This window comes from Cyprinodon variegatus, unplaced genomic scaffold (assembly GCF_000732505.1).
Source record: "Cyprinodon variegatus isolate N-32 unplaced genomic scaffold, C_variegatus-1.0 Scaffold418, whole genome shotgun sequence".
NCBI classification, from domain to species: Eukaryota; Metazoa; Chordata; class Actinopteri; order Cyprinodontiformes; family Cyprinodontidae; genus Cyprinodon; species Cyprinodon variegatus.
Genome location: NW_015150871.1, coordinates 539725 through 562523, shown reverse-complemented (window position 1 = coordinate 562523; position 22799 = coordinate 539725). Strand labels below are relative to the sequence as shown.

The window sequence follows — 22799 nt, the reverse complement described above, 5'->3', positions numbered from 1 at the left end:
TTTGTTTTTTACAGGAACAGACGTCACTGTTTATATTTGTTTTTAATTTTTTTTTTTGCGGTAACCTGGACTTTCGTCAGTCCAAACGTGTGAATGTTTGCTGCACTGACGGGTTAGCCAAACTAGCTTTATATTCTGGAGCTAGCTGCTGTCATGAATACATTTACATTTAACGTGCTTATAGTTCATTGCTATAAGAGCTAAGATGTCAGAGATTAGTTCTTCATTGAAATGTTCCTGAATGATATGATTACAAGCTGTTAAATCTACTGAAAATCTCTTCACAGATCAATAAGAAGGCTGTTTCCCGAAAAAAAAAAAACAACAAAGTTTAAAAGTAAGTAACCAAGCCTTTATAGTACAGACAAATACAGTTGGGTTGTATTTAAGTCTCTGCGTTATTGAGAGCAATATTAACACAGTAAAGAATGCTGCTTTGCAATTTTATTTGCTCTTATTACACATGACTTTACAACTATTAGTACATTTTTATCTTTTGACGTTATAGATCATTATGGCTTATAGATAACACACATTTTTTAAATATTGTCTAAAAGCTTAACATTACAAACTTCCAGGGCAGTAGTCTCCACACTGCAGATAAGCCACAGAAGATCTTTGCTATAGAGGTGTTATTCAGAGTTCTGTTTAATAGCATATTTACAGAATGGTAGGAAAAGGTGCAACAGACCTGCGGCCTTGAGAGGTTTGTCAAGCAACCTCTGTTGGGAAAAATTCACAATCTTGAACCTCCTGAACCAGAGCCGACATCAGAATCATCTGACTTTGGCTAAGGAGAAATAAACTAGACTTCCGCAGTGATTCTGTCCCCTTTTCACATAGAAATAGTTACATTTTCATTTTGAAAAGAGAGAGTATGAAAGAAGAGTGGAGAAAATCACATCACTACAAGACTAGTCCATAGTGATGATTTAGGATGCCAAATCATCTGAAGTTTTCTTTCCATTGCTTTTTCTGGAGTCCACAGTCAACACAGACATCTGTCAGGGTGCTTCAGAGCATGTTATTACTTCTTCTGCTAAATGGTTCCTGATTTAATTTTCTTGCAAAATTTGACATTTGCAAACACTGGCCATCAAACTGGCCTGACCTCACCTCATACATGATTTTTGAAATCCTTATTGTAAATTACTGCATTTGATCAATGCTGTAATTCATGCAGAAGGAGCCTCAATCAAATATGGAGTGCATAGAAATTAACATCCTTTTCGGAAGCTTAACAGTTGTGTTCAAAACAGAAACTTTTTAAAATCTTATGTAATATTCTACCTTCCCAATACTATTTCGGATTTGGGAGTGAAAGCATTGCATATTTTAGTCTGTAATGAATCTATATATTGCTCTAGTTGTACCTTTCTAAAATGAAAGGAAATATGTATCCAACATATTCACAAAATTTCCTGTCTGGTTAGACCAAATTTAGTCTTATCTGACCATTTGTGGCAGAAAACTGTTACTGACCATGTCTTCCCCACGACGAGACACGCTGATTGCAGCATAATGTAGGAATGCCTTTCATCAGCAGACACGGAAGCTGGTCAGAGTTGAGAAGGAAAATGAATGAAGCTAAACACAGGACTAAGGTGAAGATATGTTTTCTATCAGGATACCAACCCTAAACACACAGTCTGCTTTGAGACCACAGCGAAATCAAAACATTTGCATATGTTGAACTTATATTTTCAAGGTCAAGACCTGCAAAGTTGGATAGATGCTTACTAATAAAGGTCCGTACCATTAAAGACTTGCAGCTGAAATTGAACCAAATAGGATTCTACAGTTCTGACTAGGGATGTAAATCACACCCATCATGACGATTCACTTCAGTATCAATTTCCTGACCCAACGATTCGATCATTTTCGATACTCAAGAATACACCACGATACGATTGGATTAATTGGTAAATTTCTTCTTTTTTTTTTACCTTACAGGCTAGAAAATGTTTCAAATTTGATATAAATCAATGAAAGCTGTAATATAGTTATGCATTTTATTTGAGAAACAACAGAATAACAAATAACAGAAGTAGCAAAGTTGTAATCCACCTAGGCCTGTGAAAACCTTGTTCACTGAAAATTAATAATGCCTCTGTGTTATAGATTCTGAAAGGCCATGCATCAAAAAATACTAAAAGCGGAACGAGAGTAGTGGCTAAAGGAAGCGAGGTAGGAGGGCAAAATACATTTAGCGCCACCACAGCACAGGAATCAGAATTACGTCCAGGAGCAAATGGATAAAAATAGACCAAAAAAACACAAATCGATACTCTTGCGGACGTGTCGATGCATCGGATCGTCGGCTGTTGGATCGATGCATCGATACCAAACGATTATTATTTACAGCCCTAGTTGTGACTAATGTTCCATAGAAATTAACCCCTTCATTTAAAGATGCTAATTGAAAAATAGGACGCGAAAACCACATATAAAAAAATGCCTTACGTTTATGGTTGTAACTTCACAGAAAGTAAAGTTTTAGGTGTGTTAAAATATTTCCCAGTTACTGTGTGTGACAGAATAGGTAGTGAGCTCAACCTGTATATCTATAAAGATATTTTTATATTTATTATCACAGTGACATACAGAAGAGATCGAGGTGTGCGAGAGGCGTATGAAGAGCGCTTCTTGCCAGAAAGACCAGTAAGTGTGTACTTTGTTCAGATCATCTTAAAGCACAAATCATATACCCTTTTGCACAGCAACCAAAAGCATGCCACAGGGTAATTATATTTTTCCCTCCAATTGAAAAAAATATGCTTCTGTGTAGGGTCCATATCCACGAGTAGCTGGAGGCGTTGAGAGGAGAGGCCCATTTGGGAGGCCGGAGGATGAGTACGGGCGTGGCTATGAAGGAGGTCCCCGTTTTTACCCCAATGGAGGCGGCCCCAGAGGCTACCACGAAGACCAGAGGGGCTACCAAGTTGAAGGCCATCACTTTCCTGAACGCAGAGCAATCCCACCAGCACGGAGGGTGAAAATCAACCTTATTAATTCATCATTGATTAAATGTGAAATTCCATACACAGAATTACAATCATTACTTTTTGCTTTTGATGGTTAGGAAGAGTTTCCATACAGGGTACCAAGAGAAGACCCTCATGCAGCGCGACCTTTGGAGTTTGGGTAATTCAAATATTTTTTTTGTCATTTATTGCCAAAATCCATCTGATTTTGATGATTTGAGCTGGTCCTAATCCAGATTTATTTATTCATACTTACCCAGATTATTTGTGCTGTATTTACAAAGTTCCAGCACAGAGGGGCGCTCTAGGTTCTAGAAGTGCTATAAAGTAATTGAAACCAACCTCAGTTGATTCTCAGAGCAGCTGCCTTTCTTTCTGCAATGAGTCCTTATTGCACAACAGTTGAAGCTTCTTGAATTAACTTTTCCAAGCTTGACCTGTCCTAATTTTGCATTTTGGCTAATAACTCCTGTAATGATTAAATAAATTGGGAAATTCAGATTGTAGTTGAAGTATCCATCCCCCCACCTTTTCATTACTCAGTTCCCTTGCACTTATCAGAGTTCAGGTTTGTAAGAACCTCAGGCATCCCTCTCAGCATCCAGCACGTCATTTTAAAGATAAATGCTGCTGCTTATTCTTTTTTAATAGTATGACAGCTTCTGCAGTTAGGAAAAAAAAAAAGTTCACGTTTTTGTAACTGGGATAAAAGATAATAAAATGAGAGTGAACAAAGTGACACTGTAGAAAATGTATTTGCATTGTAAATTTTTATGTAGCAATTTGACTGGCCCTTTCTACTTTGCATTATTTTCTCTAAACTCACTTTTCCCGAGTGCCGTACAATTTTAATGCTCTGTATTGTCTATTATTGTTTAGTAATAGAGTAATTCAGCTACTGAAAGTTTTTCCGGAAAGCTTGAAGATCTTCAGTTCACTTTTTGTTTTTGTGTCAAATAGTCTTTGGTGTTAGAGAAATTTTGGTTACACATTTCTGTTTTTTGTGGATATAGGGGGATTTTTTAGATCTTTAGCTTTTTGTTTTTTGTGTTAATCTTAAATCTTTTTTTTTTTTTTTTATTGGTTTATGTAACTGTGACCCCCTCAGGGCTCGTGTTCCTCCACCTCACAGTGTGCGAAGTCAGGGCGTCTATCCAGCACCCAGATCACTTCCAGAAAGCGGAGAAGATACATTAGTGCAAGCCATCCGCAACCTGGACAGAGGGTATGGAAACCGACTTCCTGATCACTGACCAAGGGATTTGTTTGTTAGTATTGTTTCTTTATTAAACATGGGAAATGCAACTAAGGACACAATTAAATTACAATCCACAAATTCCTTTGCTGAAATAAAGTCAAGTAGTGTTTTCCTCCAAGGATGAAGTTCAGTACATCTTGGTGTATTCTAGATGGCAGCATTGTACAATATTTATGGATAGTGAACAAAATATGTAGAATATCACTGGTTAGGGATATATAAAATGAGAAGAATTTTCCTTTTTTTTAATCTTTAAAAAAAAAATTTCTTATATATATTTTAAACACTTGAACTGTTTAAGTATACCATAAACTAGCTTTATGTCTGTTTTTATTATTCCAGGGAGGACCGAGATCCTTACAGGAGAAAGACAGCTCTGTTTCCTCCCCTAAGAGAACGTTCCCCTGTCCGCCGCGAGGTGGCTCGTTCTCCCCACAGTCGCTCAGGCTCCAGTGTGAGCAGTAGAGGCTACTCGCCAGAGAGAGCCAAGAGCCTGCCTTTTCCAGCACAGCAAGGCAAGAGTATGTACAAAATGTCTAAGCCTTTTGAAGCTTTGGAGAATGGGAGTGTTATAAATGGCCTTAGGAGCTTCTTACAATACATGGAGTATAAATGCAGCTTAAATTTTTACCATTTTAAAACCACAAACTTCATTACCATGTTGTCGTTTTTTTTTTTTTTTGGTTGTTTGTTTGCATGGATCAACCCAAAGTAGTGTCTTCCTGTGAAATGGAAGAAAAATGATGCAAAGTTTCAAGTTGGGTTAAGCTCTAAAACAATATCCCAAGCTGGGAATATCTCAAAAGACTAGCTATTTACCTTAAGTGAGATAGACTAACAATTCAGTGGGGAAAGCAGTTTATTGGACAACTTTTAACTGTGCACCACATAGATCGGGGCCGTTTCTCAATATATGTACTTGCACGTTGTCATGTGCTCATGAAACGTTCCGAGCCTAAGCCCTAGAATTGTTCCAATTCATAAGAACACAAGACCGATAACAAAGTCTCCAGATGTTGTTCTCGCCCCTCTCTTTTTACCAAGCATGCATCAGAGCAGACTTGTCTGTTCTCGAGATTGACAGCTGTCCCAGCATGCACCATGGTAGCATCAGCTTCCAGGGGAGCGCTCACAGAACGAGTATGAACAGTATGAAATTAAAAGTTCTTTTTTTATTTTTTTATTTTTTTGTTGCCGTTTTTCTATAAAAGTACGTTTGAAGATAATTTGAGGTGAGAATGTTATAGTTTTAAGTGTCACTAAATGGCTCATTTACTTTTTTAGTGCCTAATTAAAATATTCTGATGTTTAGAGGACCGTGGCAACCAGTGGACCTCCGATGCTAACCGCAGCCATGGCTAACATTAGCCTGTATGCAGCAGCCTTTTCTCATCTTAGCCTTGTGTGAACTGCAGCTGGCTCTGGCGATTTTAATTTAATAAAACGTTCATTCAATTTGTGTTTGTTTTACTGTGTTGATTATTATTCCCCCACTAAATTAAAAAAGTAATATTTTATTATCCAGAGACTATTAATAACAGGACGTGAAATGCGGTTCCAGACGAGCTGCGCATGTGGTGACGTCACGAGTATGCTTCTTTTCCAATTGACCCATATTTACATTGCATGCTCCCGTTCTCCCCAAGTCCATACTCTCCTATGTTTTTATCAAGAACATACTTTGGGAGGACACGAGTCCGTACTCGCGTTCTTGTGAATAGAGAAACGGCCCGGGTCATTGTTGTTGGATAAACGGTTTGTTAGAAGTCCTGTTTGAAGCTTCCCAGTATCCCTGTAGAGAATGTGCTGCTTTCCTTGTGTTAAGCACTGTGACAAAAGATAAATATGAAACACTTTGGCCGCAAGTCTGAGGTTGGAGATTTGCAAACCTGCTATAGCTATGATCCCAGATTCTGCAGCTTTAACTGCAGAAAACAGCAGTTCTACCAAGTGTTAGCCAAGAGGGTCTGAGTGAAAATTTACTTTTTTTTTTCTTTACAAAAAGTTATTCTGCTTCACAACCATGCACTTCTTTGTGTTGTTTTACAAAAAATACCAAGAAACTATATAAAAGTTTTGCAAAGCTACATGGGCAAAGTTCAACAGATGTTGATACAAGTTTGTACTTTAAAAAGACATTCGGATTAATTCTGTGATCCAAGCTACTAAATATTTAGTTCATGGAGCAAGACCTTCATAAAAAATCCACCCAGCATACGTAAGCATGTTAAGTATTTTTATTAGACGCCATTAAACAGACCAAAGGAATGTAACTGACCAAAATCAGAGTAGATTGCAGCTTCAAAGGGATTAACAGAAATAAATGATAAAAAAAAAAAATGCAATTAAATTCATATGTACTCTTTTTTTTTTTCCCCCATTTCTTTTGTTTTTTTTCACAATCTCTTTCCGTTTCCTCCACCTACAATCTGGCTGATTGGCTTTTCCAGACTTGGACGTTCCAGAGAGTCACACAGGTGTTACTGAGCACCTCTGGGGGGCGCTCTTTCCTCAGACTGGACACGAGACTTTGGGTCTGTACACAAACTCACGTGAACAAGCTTGGACTTGGGTGATGTCTTTACTTGCATCTTTGTCGTGCCCAAAACATGATGAAGACCACTTAAATGAATTGGAGGATTACACAAAATGAGATCAGAGCCACATTTTTCTGCTAATACCAAAAGATAAAACAGCTCAGCAACTTTAGCTGTTATTTTCAAAACATGTAGAGTTTTTACCCAGGTCTTAAGTAAGTGCTCTCATGAGTTTTCAAATCTAATGTAGAATCTAGTGGGGACTTTGGAGCATCAGGAATCCATTTTAGCCTCTCGTTGAGGGATACCTTGGCTCTTTTCATTGTTTCTACTTTGATCCATCCACAAGACTTTGTAACACAAATACTTTAATTTGATTGAAAGTAGAGTTTTTTATTCTTTTTTTTCCCCAAATGTGCGCATTTTAATAGCTGTGGTATAAACTTTGAAAGTGCTAAAGGTATCTCTTGACATTCTGCATGATGAAACCTTTAATCCTCCATTTAACATTATTTCACCTCTTTCCTCTGCTTTCCATTTCACTTTGAGCTTTCCCCTGTGAAATAAGGATTCAATTTATACCCAAATAACATTGTCTTTTTGTGTACTTCGTGAAACAAGAGTGGTGGTTTTGTAATGATTTAGAGGTGCATATAAAAGAAGAGTACAAAACTTTCTTCATAGGGACAATGTAGTGGATGCATGCTCTTACTAGATGTCTTAGTTATAGTACTTAGTTTAGTGACCTTACGGTTTGGTCTTCCTGCAGGGTATGAAGAAACTTATTCTCAGTCCAAGGTAATTGGTAAGTAAAGCTCAGTCTAGTTATTGACGGCCAAAATGTGGTCTCTGCTGTTAAGTGGGATAACTGATTTATAATGCAAGAATAAGGCAGTTAAAAAATATAGATATGTTTTTAATTTAAGTCTTTATTCAGACTTTTGCAAAAGTATGTGTATATCTGCTTTATTTATTTTAATTAACTGTGATTGAAGTTTCGTGTTGTGCTTGGAAAGGGATTAGCTTCTTTTTTATAATTATAAAACCTTGTGGGAATTGGATTTCTAAGTATTGAAAAGATGAAAATAATTATTTCAGGTCCCCATGAGGGAAAGAATTGTATTAAAAATCTTGATGGCAGAATATTTTTCTTTTATAGAAGGTGACAAAATAATTACATTGTGTTAAAGTGTTTGGTATTAAAATTACATCTAATGTTTAGTAAATGGTTCTCGATTGATTTGGTTCCACTTTGATGGAATCCATTTACCGGTAATTGGTTATTTGAAAACTTTCCTCAAAAGTGTTTATTTGAATGTGGTTAAGCATGTAACCACATTTAAGAAAAGAATGGTTAAATAAAATGGCTGTAAACTTTAATAAGGGCCTAGTTTCATTAAAAACCTAACAGCTTTTTTTTTATCTTTAGTTTTAGAGTAAAATGTTTAACACTCTACAAAACTTTTATTTACCTTTTACTATAAACAGTATAAAGGTATATGATTTACAAAGTGCTAGAGCATTCATTCCAGTTTTTAACAAATAAAATATGGATTAAGAATGAGATTTTCAACATGCCCAAAGAAAAACCAGCAACCCTTTATTTTGCCGTTAGCTTGGAAACCAACCTCAATATGAAGGAACATTTCACATAATAAAAATGGGTGCATTTAATTTGGTTCCCAAACATCTGGAAAGTCTTGGGGGAAATATGCTTAGAAATATGAAGTTATAAAGGGACTAGTTCCACATGACGGTAGGAAAAAATCTTAATGTAGAAGAATTTAGTTTAATTTAGCTATGATTTAATTAGTCTAATAAATAATTAAGTGTTAATGACCTTCTGCTTTTGGCTTATTTTCAACTTAGAACCCAAGTAATGACTAGTTTATCTAATGAGGAAAAATAGATCAATATTTCAATCTCAGCAACAAGGTTCTGTTAAATTTTCCTCTGGCCTAATTTTGCTGGCATCCTCCCCTTTCGGTATCTTAATGAGTTTAACACCTTGATACTTATTTTCTACCTTCTATATCTTCTTTATTTAACTAATGCTACAAACTTAATACATACTGCTAGTTAAATAACTGCCTAACATATCTTTTTATCCATTATTTTTGCACAGTAACAGATGCAATTTCCAGAACAAATGAATAGAAATTCAAACCGTTAAATTAAGTTAACCTGAGTTGACAGAAAGCGTTTCTAATGTGTCCTGCAGGAAGCCCTTCTCATCTGTTTTGTCCTTCCCGCCGTCGGTGATCGTAAAGACGGCACCAGAAGTAGAGGGGTGTGGGTATAGTGTGTCTGATGGATATTCCTGAAGCCATTTTTTATGTTTCTTTCGGAACGCCGGGGGTTTCTATTGGTGTTTTTAGTTGACCTAGAAGTGGGTCACACAAGAAATTAAATTGAATTTAAGGGTGTCTGTAATTAACTTAATGCAGTTTTTGGCTACAACAGTAATCCTTGTTCCTTAAACTATATTTATACATCTCTTGTTCGTTCTTTTTATAGATGTCAGCTTCTCCACTTTTTCTCTATTCCTGAGTCTCTTTGTGGGATCATCTTACTTGTTAGCTCCAAAGTTAAAGTTGAATGTATCACTTCTTTGTTCTCTTTCTCCTTTGTCTTCTTAAAATTCTAGACAAAATCCCTGGCCTGTCACGAGAAGGCTCCCCGCAAAGTGCAACATCAAATAAGGTGAGTAATGGAGACCAATATGTTTCCATAAAAAGGACGTTTAATTTGTGTTTTTAACAAATAAACAACTTTTGTTTAAAGTTGCTAAACATATTCACATTAATTGCCGGCCCTGCTCTCTGCATTTGTCCCGTTACTGCATGGTGCATCTGGAACTTCTTAAATCCCATCCTAGCTATAAGCGTTCAGTCCTACTGGAGCATGCTAATGGCTTTTTAAGCAATGTTCACGCACATCATAAAAGCCATCAGGCCTGCGTTGTGTTTACCATTGGTGTAAGCAGACTTCTGTTACATAGACTGATAGTGGTAAAAGAAAGTGGTTGACGGTTGACAAAGTTTTTAAAAACTACTTTTAGTGTTGAATGTGTACATCTCTGGACTGAATTGTAAACAGTAGTTTGTTTCGCTCATGCATCCATCTCCAGATACGCACAGGGAGGGTAAATAAAATCAGATGGTGATTGCGATTAGGAGCAGGGTGTGCAGCAAAGGCCACCCAGAAGCTAGGGGTTAACTCAGTAGCCCAAGTCATAACTTTATCACATGATCTTGACCGCAAAGACAGCAGAGTCCCAGCAGAGCTCATTTAGATGTGTTTATGCTGTTTACAATGAACAATCGTTTCCTTATGCAGGGGGAGAGTGTGTCTGTGCATGTGCGAGTGTCTGCTGGACGGAGCAAGGTATCCGTCGTATGATTTTTTTTTTTGGTTGAAGTGCAACCTGAGACTCACAGGGAACATTTTGACTAGAATTTGAGAGGCTTCTGTGTTTTATGCCTCATTCATAGCTTTGGAAAAAAATCTAAATGGTCTGAAAGTGCTGCCTGTTAATGTCTTTAGCGCTGATTTGTGTCTATCATTTTTTAAAGGTTGTGCAGCGTTTTATTCATTTGATGATTTGACATCTTTCTAAAATGTTCTGTGTCTTCTAGACTTGTGGAACTTCTTTGTGCTGAACACAGCTAAGGTTTAGAAAAAGCTCTTTGAACTGGCGAAACTTTGCAATTTCCAAAAGTTTGTAAAGATGATTATAAGGATTTTTTTGATAGCTCCACAGTAATGTGGAACTATTAAAAGTTAATTAATTGATTATTGAAATAATCCTCAATTAATTTAGTAATGGATTAATCGTTAACTGAAGTATAGACTCTGAAACATGCCTTTAGCTGACAGATCTGCCTACTTAGAGCAGTAATTATATCAGGATTGTAAAAACACATATTAACATTTAGCATTTAATATATAGAAAAGGAAATGTTTGAGTTTCAACTGTTTAAAAATTGTATAGCCAAAGATTTTTTAAAGAAGACTTTTTACAAATTTAAATCGATTAATTGAAAAAAATGGTCAACAGATTAACTGATTTGCAAAATAAATTTTTTTGTTGCAGCCATAGCATCTGTTTTCTGTTGTGTCATCTTTGCATTTTTTTTAAAGTCATCAGCACCAATGACAAACTTTAAGTTTAAAATTTATGCAGATGTGCTTGATGCATAAATGATGTCGCTTCTCTATGACGGGTGGAGAGTTGATGCAACAGATAGAGAAGCTACCAATGAACTATGTCTTTATGTCTTTAACAATCACTGTTTCATGCTTGTAGTTACTGGCATTTATTAGCCATCACCAGGGCAGCATGGGAGCTCTTTCTAAGCCTTGGATGTGGATTTATTTGAGGAAGTGCACATCGCTGCTTTGTTTTGACATATAGTGAACGTTGTTTTACATACGCTGATGTGTACAAACTGTCTTTATACACTCCTTTCTCCATCCCCTTCAAGCACAGAGACTTGTGGCAAATGTTAAAAACCTGGAAACACTCTTAGGATATTATCCAGAGGAAAGCTTTATATGTAAATATGCTTAAAGTAATCATTTCTCAGTCCCTTTTTCTGACAGCCAATCTTTTGGCTCCTTTCAGCCTACTTCTGTATCAAAAAATGGTAAAACTTAGTTTGCTTTCTTCATCAGAAACCCTATTGCCCAACCATTAGTTTTTGGTCTATTTCTTTTGTCTTTCAAAAAGCTGCTTTTGTAAAGGCTTCTTCCTATCTCAAGAGTGAAACTAGAGGCGACTGACTTGTAATATTTTACAAGTCAGGGTTGAGTTCCCTTTAATCAAAAAGTAATTGAAGCATCTCTGTTATGACCAGAGTGGCTTTGGGGTTTCACTGAACCAGTTAAGAAACAGTGTGGCCAACCACAGACTAAATCAAACCCTTTTTTTATTTTTGCCAGAGGTGACTGCTGAAGTTGAAAGACAAAGTATAATTTTAGGGAATGCTTTATTTCAAAAACTGGACTGACTTTTTGGCTGTACTTGGCCATTTAAATGAAAGCTGGGTAACATCAGTAATAACCAAATAGAAGCGTGTCTCTTTCTGACGCACGTCCAATTGGATCAATGCTGTGATCAAAGTTTGTTACTGTCCCGCTTGTCCACAAGTACACATAGAAACATGTGCTGCTGCTGGTTTTGATCTGTGCTGCGGCGCATTGTTCCTCGTTCCCAGGGCACATGCCCATAACCTTGGCCGAGATGAAAGATTGTTGCTGTGCTCTTAGTAAAGCTTGTTCCGATGGTCTGGGTCATTGCCTGCTGTGGCAGTTCAGCATGCACACAAAGGCTTTCTGGGGTCATCACTGACGGAAGAGACCAAAGAGGAGAGGGACTATAGAGGGCTCCACCTTTGGCTCACAGCCAGGTGATCAATGGGTGGAGGGCTGGATTTGGAACAAAGGAAAGGTCATCAGGAGGCTCATCTCTGCTGAAAATTCCTGTTTATAATTTCATATTTTACCAAGTAAGATACCTATGTGTGTTCTAACATGCAGATACACGGCTTATGAAAGTATTAATTATGGAATTCTGTAACATTACACCTCAAACTTGATGTATTGTGGCAGATTAGTGCATAACCCTGAGGCTGAATGAAAGTGAGATACTTTTTAAACTGGCTTTTAAATCTAAAGAATTTGGAGTTGTGCCATATCCTGTCCATTTTGGGAGATGGATTTGTTCTGTGACACGTTTGCTCTGGGTATTTATTAGGGTTGGGAATTGCCTTATCGATTCTGTGAACAATGAACTTGTTTAGTGTGCGGTGACATTCTTCTACCTTCGCCTGGGACATTCTATTTCTGTCCGCCTCGGCAAAAACAGGAGGCAGTGAACGGGAGCTGCCAGCCTTTGAGCCAGCCAGGCTACCCGTCTCATCACAATTATCTAAATCTAATGGATAAGGCATCCGTTTAATGAAAAAGCATTACTGTACAATTTCTGGAAATCAACTCATCTCTCCCTGATTTAAATAAACGAGCGTCACCTTTCTCTCGCTCACTGAACTGCGGAGCAACTTCGTTACATGTTTAATAACCCCAAAGAGAGGTAGGAAATTGGTTTATTTCCGGTAATGGCATATGATTTACTAGGAATCACATTAAGCACAGCCAGTGATATAAAACTAGGTACTTACCACCAGAGTTGCCTTCCATGCTGATCATAACTGGAGCGTCTGTCCCGAAGCATCAACGATTGCAAAGCACCTTGTTGCCATCTTTCTCTTCCATAAAACGAAGTCAAACTTTTGATCGCTTTACCCGATGGGGTGCCATTTTTTTTGTTTTGCTTTTCTACTTATGCCTGGGAATGTTGTACTTGCTTACTGAATGTTGTGCGTGTAACTTGCAATAAAAAATGTGTTGTAAGTCGTGCTGCCCAGCGCTAGGCTCTGGTGCTGCATGGAACCGTTAAGAGAATCGTTAAGCAAGCTGCCAAACGGTGCCATGGATTTGGAACACACAGAACTGGTTTTCGATTCGCATCCCTAGTATTTATCCAGAACCTGGGTTGAACTATTCCACCACATTATTCCTAATCCATCTTTTTACTTTATTATTGTTTTCTAACAAATCTCTGGGGCCTTCGCAGTCCCTTTCACACTGACTGAAAAACATGTTTAACCCGGGGACAACCGGCTTTTAGTGGCAGTGGGAACAGATCACTGATGAGTGTCTACCTGGGTCAAATGCATCGGTTCTGATTGCATGCTGTGGGAACACCAGACCCGGGTTGAACCGTTAAATACATGACACCATTGAACGCAACGTACGAACATCAACAAACTGCGCCAATCGCTTCTGATCTAACAAGCCAAAACAACTGTTTACATTCGATAAACATGGCGCAGTGCTGGTAAGAGGCTCTGGCTCCCGTCCATGTTGCTCTCCAACAGTTACTTCCCTTATTTCCGGCACTACGGAATCCGTGAAAACACAGCGTATTAGTTTCTGGAAACGCATGCTTTGCAACGACAAGAATAAATCTTGTGTTTATTGAATGGTTTGTTGCAGAAGTGATTAAATATCCCCCTAAAATTACATTTATGATTCTCTCTATGTGGGAGGTAATTCTGTCCTGCTTCGTCTTGGGAAAGGGGTGGAACGCATTCAAGACTTTTTCCTGCCAGTTATTATTAAGCTCCAGTAAGTTTGCAATTTTTTTTCTTTTTTACTCAAGCAAAGGAGGTTGAACACTGACAAATGTGATCTATCTTGCATGCACAAGTATGTATGCAGGACTTCTCCCCGGAGCTATGGTTGGGACTGAATAGGAAGGAATAATTGGATGATTCCTTATGAGTTGCGCTTTTCTTTTTTAGACAGCAGTTGGCCTTGATGTTCCATCCCCTCTCTTTACTCAGCCATCTAGGAATGAAAGATGACTCGGTCCGTGGCCCGTTTCTTCTTAATGTATGAGTGAACTTTATTCCTGCTTGGGTAGCTCTGCGGTTTGGCCGTCAGACTCTCACAGAATCAGGAAATGAGCATTAATAGTATGACCCTATTTACACTCGGTTTCAGGTTTTGCAGGAACATGGCTGCCACAGTTTCCAGTCTGTTCATTTGAATGGTTAATAACTGTTTCTGGACAGAATTTACTAATAAAAATCCTATATTGTCAAGTAGAAACTACTTAAAGTGACGCTAGATCTAAGCTTGACCTTTTATGTTTTATTCACTTAGATCTTTCTATTAAAAAAGAGCCACTCACAGTGATCCACTGATGTTGGGCCTCAGGTTATTGACCCATATTCCATAACATTGTTTTGTCTGTTCATTTGGTCATGTATGATGTTTGAGTAATTTATCTTGGATTTGTTTCTCTCATCAAGTCTTAATGTTAAAAGCAATTTCTGTGCATGTTTTCCTGTTTCCTAGTTTTCTTTAAAGCTCCTCACATTTTCTTCTCCTCTCTGCAGGAGGAGAGTCATCCTCCGGAAGTAGAAAAGGAGGAACCAGTTGCAGCCCCTGTGATTGAGGAAAGCAAAAAGTCAACTGAGAATTCAGAAGAGAGGCGAACTATGGCTATCGCAGCCAAAGCCAAGGAGATTGAAAAGGTACATGTCCTTTATCTACTAAAAACGAGGGATTTGTTGATCGGGGGAAGGGGTCATATTGAGCACATTTTAAATGATCACTCTTTTAATTTAGGTGCAGAGTAAAGAAATGCACATATATAGACTTTATCTGGTTCCCTTAGGTTAAGGTTTTTACTCTTGGAACAGTTTTCCTTCTGGCTCCTTTAACTTCTTGTTACCTGCAGCTCTGGTTTATTCATGCCATCGTTATTAATGAGGTAAAGCTTGACTCTTGCTTTTTAAACACACACAGTAAATGTTGAAATTGCATGTTTAACAGAGCTTGGAGGACCCCAGGCTAAAAGTTCCAGATCTGCTCCCTTGTCTAATGAATGCCATGCCAGGACCAGTTATTGCTACCACTGGTTTACTCGAAACCATTAAAACTTGAGCTAACTTTGCCCTGGAGCATTCGGTTCCCTCTCCCAGCGAGCTGCACCAGTGAGCCTGCAGCTCTGCCGTAATGTTCCTGCTGACGCTGCACCTTCCCTCCTGTTTTACAGTCAAAGCATTTTGTCCTTGCTTGTGTTTTTGCTCATTTTCTTGAGTAAATTCTTATTGTTACTCGCAGTGCAGGCCACAATAGCACCCCTGGGAGGTAGCCTAATCTCGCATTGAAAGATTTGTATCCATCCAGCTTTCAGTTTAAACATATTTCTTTATATAGTAGAAACAACTCACCGTGGTTGTTTGGGTTGCATTAAAGTAAAAATGTCTTCTTCACCTTTCCAATTTAGCATGTGCTTTATACGTTTACGTTTATGATAAATATGGTGGCGGATCAGTGGTGCTGTCAACATGTTTCTTTACTTAAAGTCCTGGGAATCTAGTTTAGAAAACCTTTATGTCTGAATTTAATGATGAACAGGCCTGAATAAACATACCTATAGGATGGCTTTTAGTAAACTGTCTTAATCAAAATTAAAATTTGTCTGATTAATGCATATAAATGGCTTGGTGAACCGGTAATTGTGGCTGATTCTGTAAATCAAGGTTTTCTTTTTCACCAAAAATTTTGTTTAGGGGGTGTCCCATTTCATTTATAGAAAGACTATTTGGTAAGGAAAACAAAGGAATATTTATATATGAAGTGTTTTTTTTAATGTTCTTTTGCATTTCCAACTTTTGTTCTCTCACGTTCTCTGGCCTTTATCATTTCCAGATTTCATCAGTTGTTTTGCAGCTCTGATCTTTTTCATGTGTTATTTGGACATATCTTGCCAGAAAAAGTAATTCAATCGGTGTTTTTTTTTTTCCCTAAATCAAAGAACTAAAACAGCTTTTGTGTATTTCGGTCCTGGAGGTTTGCTGTCCTGCAGCCTTTAGATGTGTCACTACTTCAACACATCTGAGTCTAATAATCAGGTCATTAGCAGGACGGGAGAACTTAAATGCTTATTAAGGAGGTAATTCAGCTGTGAAGCTTTATGTAGGAACCCTGCTCTACTGCTTCCTTTCTTTTGTTTGGTGAATATTTGAACTACTGAGGCTTCAATACACTAGCCAAAACCTAAAGGCTGCTTTCTAACTAGTTTGTCCTAATAGTGCTTTTCTGTAAGTACACTTAAGCCAAAGCTGAGGTGTGTTGGCAGTCTTCTTAAGTGCTCTCTGAATAATGCTAGCAGTAAAAGGAGGTAGGAACCTTACGGAGGGCAACAAAAATACATTAATTTGTTCTTTCCATCCTAAGGTGTTGTTTTTACTTTTGTCCCTGCATAAGGTGAAGGAATAGGAGTTACAGTTTGCATTATTCTCCCCAGTATCCTTAAATTGCATCAAACTACTTTTCTGTTTTAGCGGTCATAATTTCCCACCATCCCTTCCACGTTCAGATAAACTCACTTAGGTTAGCGGTTTATTTTTACTCCATGATAAAGTAACTTTCACTTTTGCAATCTAAAGTCAAAACAGTATTTTTCTCAAGTGACAAGATGACAAGTGTGGTTCAGATGTTTGGCTTTCTGTCCTCCGTTAAATGCTCTCAATTTACTGCCCTCACACAAACACAAACGCACTAAATGGGCCTTCTTCTAAAACACTCACAGAGCGTCCCTCTTTGAAACCTAAACGGCCAGCATCATAGAAGCTGGCTGGAGTGACTGACGAGGCATGCATGCTGTAAAGATGGTAGTTTTACTCTTTACTACCCAAAGAACAACGCTTAAGCTTTTTGAGTTTCTATTCAATTTTGCTTTTTTTTTATTATCATTTTATGTTTTTTAAACCAGGCAATTTCACAGTCCTAATCTACAACCATCAGCATAAGGGGAGATGCAAACATCCAGATTCAGCCTGGAATAAATCTAAAACGATCACACACCCTGTCAAATTCCCAGTCTTTGTGGTGAAGATATAAAAAAAACATAAACCATATAAAATCTTTCCCTCGGCTTCATAAGTCTTCACAGCCTTAAACTAACACTTGGTCTTATACGCTGCCTAGATTGCTTTCATATGCAAATCTTGAATAGAGCCCTGACATAAATCATACTGAGTCTCAATTATGTGAAATAATTTTCAATGTCAGGATTTCACTGATGTCGGATCATTTGTATGCTTTGGCAAAAGCCGTGGTTTATAGAGGGGTTACAAAGGATCAGCGGGATCTTAAAGGTACCATTAAGGAGAAGGATGCCAAAAGAAATATCTGCTTTATATGAAGTCTATGGCAAAGAAAAGCAGACATGAGTTATTTTAGAAATAATCAGAATATAAACGGCGAAATATGACAATTGTAAAGGATTAGAAATGTTTCATTGTCAAAGTAGTTTGTCTCATTTTTGTTCAAAAGTCCGATGCTACTCACTGCAAAAACCATCTAGAAATAAGTAAAACATTCTTTAATTAAATGTATTTACTCTTAATTTGAGTAGGTAAATAAGATGTTTTGCCAATTTAATTACTATTTCTACTTTTAAAACAAGATTAGTTAAAATGCACTTGAAATAAGATGATGCAATAGTTTTTTTCCCTTATTTTAAAACTTTTAAATTATCTTGTTCCATTGGTAAAGGGTCTCACTTATCACCTCAATTCAAGACAAAATGCACTTATTTTAAGAAAAATGAATTCTCTAGATTTCTATTTTTTTCACTGTGATGAGATGCATGAGTATGATTTTGTTTTAAAGATAAAAAAGATAAATCATGTAACTGAAGTGGGATAATAGGTGGTTCCATTTACTATTGTTAATACTACACTTTGAAGTTTTAGTATCTAACCATTTATAGTCATTAGTCACAATTTTTCAATCTTTCATAAAACACTTTTTGTTTCCCATTAGTTTGTTTTGTTGTTTTGCAGTAGAATTGTGTTGAAAACCTCACATTAGAGATGAAAAAAGTGATTTTATTTTATTTCCTCATTTTTGAATACTTTCAAAGAATTATCATAAGACGGGAGTTTGTCTGTTTCTGTTGCAAACTACCGGTACTTCTTTCCTTCCTGATGGATAACTGGATAGATTTTTAGGAGCATGGCTGAATACATGAACCTCGTTTTCTGCACATTGTTTTGTAGGAACAGCTTCTTCCTGTATTTATAGCAGCCGTTTTCCATACTGATTGGTTACATCCTGAGAGAATAGCGTAAATAGTTAGCTGCTGAATGTTATCATCAGACATTGTTAGGATACCTAAAAGGAAGTATGTTAGTTTATCTAGAACAGTATAGAGAGTGATTTACACACATCCCTTGTAATTATATTCTACATGTATGGACACACACCATGTTTAAAGGTCGGGTGTGTTTGATTTGCGTCAGCACCTGGTTTAGAAACATCCTGATGATCAAGGCATGTTTCCTCTGCAGTGATTAATGCCACTGTTTTCTTCCTATTAAGTAAATCATTTAAAAAGCCACGCCACCTATTTTCCCCTCCCTCTGGACGTGTTTGTGTAAGGCAGGGACTTGATGGTTTATATGGAACAGCTAATTTTCACCTTTTGTCTTGTAAAGGTTTGGAAGTATTTTTTACACCTTTAAGTTTCAGTGAGTTAATTTCTAAGATTTTTTTTTATGTTTATAATAATGGACATTTCATAGAAAGTCTTTTTTGTTGAACAGTCACCTAGCATAATGCTGCCATCACCATGTTTGACAATTAATACCTTTATTAGTTTCCTTTATTTGAGAATCCTCACTATAACTATATTATCATAATTCTGTTATGATTAATATAAACCCAATAAAACTTTAATTTAAAAAATGAATAACTTTAATGCCTATAGCCTTTTTTTTGTTAACCTTTCACTAAAACTTTTATATGTGTAGATTTATAATAAATCTATTTTTTTTGGAAATGATGAGGATGATGAAGAGATGTTAAGAGCTTAACTTTAGCTTTTAGGTTTCATCAAACACTGGCTAAATATTCGTAGTTCGTTAAAGAAGTGGTTCTACTCTGTTCTTTTAGTCTAAGGGGGATGTTTATTTTGTTTAACTCATTACAAATAAACTGTTATACAGCAGATCTTTGTTCTTCAACGAACAAAGTGAAAATCTATAAATAAAGTTGGTGAGTCAGTGGGCCCTGCAGCGGAGAAGCCACTATGGCTGAACAACTGAGAGTTGATTTTGTCTGGCCTAATTCAAAACACGGAGGCTGATGGGTACATAGATGTTTGTCTGTATGCGCTGTTAAAGGGGATGTGTTTGTGAGTCGGCTCCCAGCGCATCAACTTCATCAGAGGTAGTGAACTTAGTTCTGACTCAGGAAAAACAGACCTTGGGGTTATAGAACATTGGAAGGTAATGTAATGGTTGTGTTGTGAAATGGTGTTCATTTCTACACTGTAACTTGAAAACAAATTACTTGGGTCCAGTCTAGAAAGATAGTTCATGCTTAACCATTTGATTTAGGTTTATAATTTTGTCTTGCTAAACTGGAAAAGAGGTTAAACTAATCTGTATAAACTCTTTTAAAAACATTGGTAACTTGCAAATGTTTTTATTCCATTTGTATTTTTTTTTCTCTTTGTCCATTTTAGCCAGTGTTGCCACTGTAATCTAGGTCACACTCGGTCATACATGCTGCAAACTATTCAGGCTTTTCCCTACAAGTTGGTGCTAATGAGCACCAATTACAAAAAACAGTCAAAGATACCTTCACCAGTCTGGCAATATAACCTTTTAGGTCAGAGTCACCTGATCAATGCCATGCTTATTTAAACTATCGACATTTTATCATCAGTGACAGAAAAAATTCACAGCTGACAGGAAAGGAATTAAGACACCTAAAGACTTTAAATTCGAATATGAGCTCTAACTACCACAAAATGCTATTTTAAGGAATTTCACAAACCGTTTTTGTTCATTAGCGTTCACTTTAGGTTTTAGTCCATAGTGATTGAAAGGTTCAGAGGAATAATAAAGCCTTCTAAGTATAGATACCAGAAAAATATTGCAATTGTTCTTCCTACAATCCAAAAATGCTAAACTAATTTTAGATTCTTTTTTGCATTGTTTGGTTTTTGGATCCCAAGAATAAAACCTGACAAATACTCAAAACTGTTTAACATGGAAACGTTTTTCCTAAATGTCTTGAAATGATGAAGGTGATGATCTTAGCTCTGCACCTTTTTATTCCTCGTCAGTTTTTTTTAAACCCCTCCGCTGTACCTCTGGCTTTGTTTTTCCCTATTAAGCTCAATTTAACTGCAGTGTTATGCTTTATCACTTAAAGGAATAGTACACCCAAAACATGATTAGCCTTCATTTTCTACTCACCCCCATGCTGAACAACACTCTGGAGTACTTTTTTGATATCTCAAATGCATCTGGAGATCTGGGAGGCTTCTTGCTGTCTGCTGACATTCAAATAATGGAGGTCTATTGTGCCCGAGACAGAAAGGTCCATAAAAGTCCACAAAAAACGTGTCAATATTCCTCCATACTGCTCGTCCAATGTATTCCAAGTGTCCTGAGTGGGTAGCATCCAGAATTTACTCAAAACGAAGTCATTTAGAACGTTTTTAGAGCATAAACAGTAGTGTATAGGATTTCCTGAAAGCGCGCACATGCGCGTTCACGACGCTATGGAAGCCGGCACAAATTCTGGATGCTACCCACTCAGGACACTTGGAATACATTGGACGAGCAGTATGGAGGAATATTGACACGTTTTTGTGGACTTTTATGGACCTTTCTGCCTCGGGCACAATAGACCTCCATTATTTGAATGTCAGCAGACAGCAAGAAGCCTCCCAGATCTCCAGATGCATTTGAGATATCAAAAAAGTACTCCAGGGTGGTGTTCAGCATGGGGGTGAGTAGAAAATGAAGGCTAATCATGTTTTGGGTGTACTATTCCTTTAAATATCAGTGTTCACTCTATTGAAGCACCTATTTCATTATTACAGCTTTAACATCTGATATAAACATCTAAAATACTGATTCAATGTGTTTGGGATTGTTTCTTAGCTTTAGCACATGGCCTACAAAAGAAGTCATCTGTTCTGACACTACTTTATTCACAATGTAGTAGTTAGCTGAGGCATAGTGCTGTGAAGTATTTGCATCCAGGTGACTGGTAGAGCAGGAAGGAAATGGTTCATTACCATCAAATTAAAGGCTTTTCCTTAAACCCCACCTCTCAAACACACACACACAGGCCTCCTCTGAAATCTGCATTCAAATGCATAGGCCCAGATCTGGGCCATCACATTTATAAAAAGCATTTTGTAAAAAGATAAGTGTTAAATCAACATTCCTTGTCATTCTGCAGGTCTACAGGCAGGACTGCGAGACGTTCGGAATGGTTGTGAAAATGCTCGTGGCTAAGGATCCCAGCTTGGAGAAACAGCTGCAAGTCCCTCTCAGAGAGAACCTTGGAGAGATACGAGAGCGCTGTCTGAGCGACCTTAAGCACTTCATCAGAGAGCTGGATGAGGAGGTCCGGCAGCAAGAACCGACAGTCTGTGACTCTGCCACTCCCGCCATTTCCCAGAAACTCTCAAAGACCGGAGTGAACCACAGCTCATCTTTCTGATTTGGTTTTTTTGTTGTTTTTTTCCTGACTCCGCTCCAATAATGTGAGGAATTTTTGGAATGATCGGCTCAAATTTAGGATTGTTTGGCTGAACGTACTGTAGGTCACAGCAAGCCATGAAACTCTTCACAGGACTGACCAGTGTTATATTTGAATGGACCCTTTATTAGGTTTTCTATGAAATATGTCAAAATATTCTAAACGATATTCTGTTTAATGTTAAATTGTTATTTAAAATTAAGTCACCATGGCTCCCATGGGTTCGGTTTGACGTTCATTTTTCAAGCATTTTCTCACATTTTGTAAGTCTTGTTTTCTGGTATGTGAATTGAATTATAAATCGTCAGATGTATGTATATGTATAAGTTGGTGCTGCAAATGAAAAAAATGTTAAAAGATCATATAAATTTGTACTGTCTTGAAATATTTGAATTTGACTTTTTGCTTTTTAACAGTGTGCAGTAAACATGCAAATCCTATCCATCTTTATATAAATCTTATATTGCTTAATTATTGGCAGCTATGGTAAATGAATACATGTAAAAGCTTTTTGGCTTTAAAGTTACCATATTTTATTACATCACTTACTGCACATCACCTTGGTTTTAATTAGAAATGGAAAATTTAAATCACAAGACTTGCACTTTTTGAAAACAATGCCACATGCTTTGTACATCTAGATTTAGGCAGTTTGGCCCATTCTTCTTTGCAGTACATCTAAAAATCCATCAGGTTGGATAGGAAACGTCTGCATGGCCATTTTCAGGTCTGCCAGAGCTGTTCAATCCGATTTGAGTCTGGACTCTGGCTTGGACACTCCAGGACATTAAGGAAGTATTTCTAAAGCCATTTTGGGATCATTGCTGTGCTTTAGGTCGTTTCCCCAGTCTGAAGTCCAGGGAGCTC

At 37.3% G+C, this 22799-nt stretch overlaps 1 protein-coding gene across 7 annotated transcripts; it reads left to right on the top strand.

Annotated features, from left to right (window-relative positions):
* Nucleotides 1–291: 291 nt before the first annotated feature.
* On the top strand, nt 292–22423 carry pphln1 (periphilin 1). 7 transcript variants are annotated; one of them, XM_015388288.1, is made up of 11 exons: nt 292–337; nt 2597–2661; nt 2789–2992; nt 3083–3144; nt 4093–4209; nt 4585–4757; nt 6693–6776; nt 7549–7584; nt 9427–9482; nt 14747–14884; nt 21630–22423. In XM_015388288.1, coding segments are annotated over exons 1-11 (1200 nt in total). In that variant the 5' UTR covers nt 292–336; the 3' UTR covers nt 21894–22423. The 7 variants fall into 7 exon arrangements, with proteins under 7 accessions (XP_015243774.1, XP_015243773.1, XP_015243776.1 ...); XM_015388287.1 differs by having other exon boundaries at nt 4585–4763; nt 21630–22421; XM_015388290.1 differs by lacking the exon at nt 7549–7584 and having other exon boundaries at nt 21630–22421.
* Nucleotides 22424–22799: the final 376 nt, after the last annotated feature.

What these genes read in the sequence shown, in the direction of transcription:
- pphln1 (XM_015388287.1), top strand. An exon ending in TTCTCAGTCCAAGGTAATTG is followed by an intron (nt 7,585 to 9,426) that starts GTAAGTAAAGCT and finishes TTAAAATTCTAG; the next exon opens with ACAAAATCCCTGGCCTGTCA. An exon ending in AAGCCAAGGAGATTGAAAAG is followed by an intron (nt 14,885 to 21,629) that starts GTACATGTCCTT and finishes GTCATTCTGCAG; the next exon opens with GTCTACAGGCAGGACTGCGA.